General features: G+C 48.5%; 1 protein-coding gene across 2 annotated transcripts in view; it reads left to right on the forward strand.

The window, feature by feature from the left end:
- Positions 1–5,881, forward strand: part of zfpm2a (zinc finger protein, FOG family member 2a) — a 117,392-nt gene extending 111,511 nt beyond the window's left edge. For both annotated transcript variants that reach the window (XM_071469597.1, XM_071469598.1), the window contains exons 6-8: positions 1,671–1,877; positions 2,502–2,729; positions 3,087–5,881. In XM_071469597.1, coding sequence (XP_071325698.1) covers positions 1,671–1,877; positions 2,502–2,729; positions 3,087–5,659 — 3,008 coding nt within the window. In that variant the 3' untranslated portion in view covers positions 5,660–5,881. The remainder of the gene's footprint in view (positions 1–1,670; positions 1,878–2,501; positions 2,730–3,086) is intronic.
- Positions 5,882–5,901: the final 20 nt, after the last annotated feature.

Genomic DNA, 5,901 nt, shown 5'->3' on the forward strand with positions numbered 1-5,901 from the left:
GTTTTCATACAGAGCTTCAGTGGAGCACCTTCGCCACGTCTACAGGGCGGCTTTAAACCTGGTGATTCATAGGTTTTGTGTAAACATGAGTAATCAGTGCTCCACATGTGTGGGGGCTTTCTAGCTCCGTCCCCCTGTCTTCACACCTCTCCTAAGGACTCTCTTTATTCCACATCAGCCAGGGCTCAAATCACATGTCCCCTCTCAGCCTGACACTCCGTCGGTATGTTTGCACATCTTTGAAAGCTAACAGCGTGCTTTAATTAATTGTCCAGCTTTCCTCAGAAACAATGTCCTAATTCTGCCATTTAGCGGGAGTGTATCATAGTTTGTTGTTATCTCCCTAGCCAGATTTCTGTAAATAGTCATATTAAAAACTTTAATCTCTTCAATGGAAAATGAAGTGCAGCTGAAAAGCCTGTCATGTGCTGAGATAAATATTATCTAAGCTAAAACCTTCACTCTCTCCCTCTACCCCCCTTCCTTCCTCCTGCCCCCTCCCCCTTTCTCTGACTTAATGAATATGTTCAGAAGATTTCAGAGGAATGCTTAATCCCAAAACACAACAATCTAATAATATGGAGGACCTGTCTCAGTGTTCCTGCTGACAACAGCACTGTAGGCTACAGTTTACCCCAGCTGAGGTTCGCCTTGCTTCTGGATATGAACGTCAGTAGCTTAAAAAGACATTTGAGTGGCAGTATAAAGGAAGAAATTACCTTTAAAAGGTTCTGCCAAATTACAAATACATATTTACACAATTACCTTCAGTTGGATAGATTTGTTTTGACTATTTTTTAAGATATGTGTCTGAGATTTCTGCCTCCAAATCTCTGCCACCAAAACAAGGTGAAGAGAATTTCATTTCATTCAGTCATTGCTCATGGCAATACGAAATGATCTTTTTGAAGATCAGTTTTCTTTAAAAAACCAGTGTGTCACTCCAGAAACAACAGTCTCCTTTAGTGTATATAACCCACAGACCAAACTGTAAAGAGCTGTCATTGGAACAACAGAAAAAGTAGTCCCTCTGAAAACTGTTGATAGCATGCTCTGTCGATAATCCAGAGTAATGTGGCAGCTGATTTTGGGAATTCATGTTGAATGTCATTTGATGGCGGCAGAAATCTGAAAAAGTAAATGAAAAAACTGGAAGGGGGCTCAACAGAGCGCAGATCTACACCGATTCCAGTGTCAAAGAATACACACCAGACTTCAGAGAAAGGAATTCCATTAAATACCAAAATGTAATGGCGCTCTTTGGCCCAAGTCCCATCCCTCCACTGAGTTTGGTGAAAATTGGTTCAGTACTTTTTGCATAATCCTGCTGACGAAACAAACCAACAAACAGACAGGGGTGAAAACATAACATCTTTACTGCAAATAATAGTCTGTTTTTTATTCCTGGTACAATGCAGTATGTATCATGTAATATTTTTCTATTTTGGAATTTCATTTTACGTCCTACCCAGCATCCTGTTATGCAACACGCCACTGAAACACTGAGTCTTTGAGATGTTGTGCATGCCATTCAAGTCGCACGCAAATATCGTCTCTGATTGCATAATGCTCTGACATTTAAGACTACGGTTGCTCCTGTGTACACACAGTAAAGCCTTCTCTTCTCTCACAGCAAGCTTTTAAATGTCTCCTATCTCTGTTTTGTCCAGGTGGCCAACTGTGGTGCACCACCACCAAGAACATGATGGAGGGCGAGGAGCTGGTGGCGTTTGCGGTGGACTTTGACTCACGTCTGCAGGCGGTGAACCACATGTCTCTGAGTGAGGGCATGTACCCAGCCAGGCTGCTGGACAGCATCCAGCTCCTGCCGCAGCAGGCCGCAATGGCCTCCATCCTGCCCACTGCCATCGTCAACAGTGAGTGTCCACGCACAAGCGCACATTCAGGAGCAGGATGGAGATGTGCTTTTGTTTAGACACAAGTGCTGTTGCTCCTTCTCCCTTTCTCTCTCACACACACACACACGCACACACACTAGTGCACAGCCTGCACTCAGTCACCTGCTTAACAAGGAGCGTCGTCTCCGCCGGGCGTAGATTAACCCAGATGAGTCTCCGCACTGGAGATAAGAGCCATCGACCTTCAAGTTTTGGGTTCACATAAACACACTGAGGCTCGAACTAACGTGTTAATTGCAAAATACATGCCTCATGCAAATAGTGTGTTTGTTTACTTAGCGAGGGCTATCTGGGTTCAGCTCAACAGGGAGGCTTCTGTAAGCAGATGGTCCAGTGTTCTTGTTTGCCCTTGAGAAAGGGCACCAACCCAGTGGTAGAAACACAGCGATATGCAGCAGCTGAGGATTTGGTGGAAAAGCCTTTTAACACAGGCTTTGAGAGTCACAACTCCAGAAGTATAGAAGAGCAGTATGTGTGTATGCATGTGCGCACACTCTTTATCTTTAGACTTATGCATAAATATGAAATTTATGTTTGTATCCTGATATCACACCCCCTTTGTTCCTTTCGGTCTCCCTCCAGAGGACATCTTCCCCTGCAAGGCATGTGGAATCTGGTTTCGGAGTGAGAGGAATCTGCAGGCCCATCTGATGTACTATTGCAGCGGGCGACAGAGGGAGCCAGAGACGGTAGTGGAGGAGAACGACACTGGACCCCACCAGACCCCCAGTATCTGCCCCTTCCCTCAGTGCAACAAGAGCTTCTCTGGAGCGAGGGCCCTGGAAATGCACTTGAGCACCTCACACAGTGGTGAGTGACAATGTCATGGATCACAGAAGATTTTTAACACAATGGATTTGAATTTCTTGTGAATACCACAGGTCTTTGAGATGGCCACTTCCAGTCAGTTTATAAAGAAAGAGGGTCTTAGTGTTGTTGAAGAAAAAAATGACACACATTTGAGGAAATGACTGTCGTTTCTTTTCAGAAATATACATATCCTGCTGTCAGCTATCATAGTTGACAGTTTATCCTTGAGCAAAAAAATGTAGTGGATGGGAATAAGCTTGGCATAATGCATGAGCGTTTGATGGTTTCCACAGTTAACTCTAAAGGAGAAGTGGGAGGCGAGATTCTGAGCATTTCTCCCTTTTATCTCCTTCACAGGTGTCAAAATGGAAGAGAGCCTCCCTCCTGGCACCAGCTTGAAATGCACAATCTGTAACTACACGGCAGATTCTCTTATTACATTCCAGCATCACATCATGTCTCACCTGTCACAGGCGGCCTTCAGATGCAATCACTGCCATATCAGCTTCCAGAGCCACAGGGAACTCTTACAGCATCAGGACTTACATGGGCACGGCAGCAAACTTCACAGGGAAGGCGACGGCAGTGAGCATTCCCCCAGGGGGCCTGAGGAAAGCCTCCAGCAGCAGCAGCAGCAGGCCCGCGCTGAGCTGGCCAACAGGAAGGATGCTCTGCTGGGAAGTCCCAAAGGGGCCCTCAACAAGGAGACCAGCACAGACGGAGAGGCTGACAAGGCTGAGAAGAAGCCCATGCTGTCGGTTCAGAAGGGAGAGGCGCACCCAGGCAGTAAAGCCAGTTTTTCTTACACAAGGATCAAGTCTGAGCCCTCCAGCCCCCGGCTGGCCTCCTCCCCTGTGCAGCATAACATGCCTACATTTCCCATGGGCCCCTTCTTGTCTCAGTTTGCTTTCTCCCAAGACATTTCAGTAGTCCCACAGGCTTCTGAGATTCTGGCTAAAATGTCAGAGCTGGTTCACCGGAGGCTGCGCCATGGAGGGAACAGCTACCCCCCTGTCATCTACAGTCCTCTTATGCCCAAAGGGGCCACCTGTTTCGAATGCAATATCACCTTCAGCAACCTGGACAACTATTTGGTCCACAAAAAGCACTACTGTAACAGTCGCTGGCAGCACATGGCAAAGTCTCCGGACTTCTCCGCCCTCTCAGATAAGGTCCCTGAGGCGGTGAGCCCCAACAGTGGTCACAGTTCTGTAAGCATGTTGGCCAGCTGCCACCCCACAGAGGCCGACAGCCACCTCATGCAGTCTGCCTGTCTGAACTCCAATGTGTTGGACATGATCAATGCTGGGGCTAAAGGGCCTGATAAGGATCTACCCGGACAGGTGAAGAAGGTCTCTACCCCGACAGGGGCTGAGGAGAGGCTGAACGGCAAGCAGATGGAGGGTAAAAGCCCCAGTACAGGCTTGGTGGAAAGTGACAATGATCCAACCAAGACAACTTGCGAGGCCTGCAATATCACCTTCAGTCGTCATGAGACCTATATGGTCCACAAGCAGTACTACTGTGCCACTCGTCACGATCCCCCCATGAAACGTATGTCCACCAACAAGGTGCCCTCCATGCAGAGAACCATGAGGACCCGTAAGCGCAGGAAGATGTACGAGATGTGTCTCCCTGACCAGGACCACCAGAGGCCCCCTATGGGTCAGCCCGGCTTCCTTGGAGTTCCTCCTATGAACCCTTGTACGTCCCAGGAAGCCGTAGAGAGCCTGGCAGACCGCTTCCACCCCCGCTGTGACATCTTCCCAGGTATGGTACCCAAACACCTGGAGGCCTCTCTGACTGTCACTAAACCAATTCTGGCTCCTAAATGCAATACTGTGGAGCAGCAGGAGCTGGACGCCCCCATTGATCTCAGCAAAAAGTGTTCGCCAGTCCCTGACAAGACATGTAGCTCTCCTAAAAGACTGTTGGACTATCACGAATGTGCAGTGTGCAAGATAAGTTTTAACAAAGTGGAGAACTACCTGGCGCACAAACAGAACTTTTGCCCTGCAACAGCCGCTGCTGCCGCCGCTGCTGCTGCTGCTCAGCAACAGCAACAACAGCCACAACAGCAGCAACAACACAATGAGACTGGCAGCCTGGAGCCAAGCATGTTCCCAGATGTGAAGAGTGAAGGCAATAACAACCCTGATGATGTCTACGATAAGAGCCCAGGCAAATGTGAGAAGAATGGCAATGGGAAGGTTATGGTGCAGAATGGCGGCATGTTCCCCCCTCACCTGGGGCCTGTGCCGGCACTCAAGCCTTTTGCTGAGCCCCAGCTCATCCCATCAAAAGATGAGAACAAGAATATGTTTCTGCCCCACTGCCTTTATCCCGGAGCAATAAAGAAGGTGAAAGGTCCTGAGCAAATATCGCCGTATTTTGGGATAAAGCCAACCGATTATGTGACCGGGGGACCAGTGATGCAGGGAGAGGCCAGCGAACAAGAGCAGAGTGTTAATGGGGGAGGAGGAGGTGCAGGTGGAGGAGGAGGAGAGACAGGAACAACCAGAGAGCAGGCCCCGCAGCCTGCTGCTAATGGTTGCCCCCACCCTGGCAAGGAGCCCCTTCCATTACTGCCCAAAAACCGGGGCATGGTCATCGTCAACGGGGGGCACAAGTCTGAGGAGCGTTCAGGCACAGCTCCACCGCAGCAGGAGAACCAGCCCCAGCCAGACGGCCAACCCCCCAATCCCTCACCTACGTGGGCCACTGAGAACCAGGCCGACTCCAATGAGAACATGTCACCTTCCTCCAAGTCCCCAAACGAGGAGGCGGCACCCACAGCCAATAAAGGCGTGAACGGCTCTGGAAGTGGCAAGTACTGCCGCCTCTGTGATATCCAGTTCAACAACCTGTCAAACTTTATTACTCATAAGAAGTTTTACTGTTCATCACATGCTGCAGAGCATGTAAAATAAGTTAGAGGAATAAGACATGTTCTTCTCCTCCTTCCCACACCTTTCCCCCCCCGACTTTTAACCCTTTTTTCTCCTTTGTTTTGGTACACTGTTGTGTCTGGAATAGTGCATCACGCAGTGCTAAACGCTGCTTGTGGACAATCAAGAGAAGCTTCTTCTTTCATCGTTTTAACACTTAAAAATGCAAAACCATTGGTTAAAAAAGAAAAAGAAAAAGAAAAATGAATCAAGAATAATATTGG

This window comes from Trachinotus anak, unplaced genomic scaffold (assembly GCF_046630095.1).
Source record: "Trachinotus anak isolate AG129_WGS33_773 ecotype Australia unplaced genomic scaffold, CSIRO_AGI_Tana_v1 ptg000032l, whole genome shotgun sequence".
NCBI classification, from domain to species: Eukaryota; Metazoa; Chordata; class Actinopteri; order Carangiformes; family Carangidae; genus Trachinotus; species Trachinotus anak.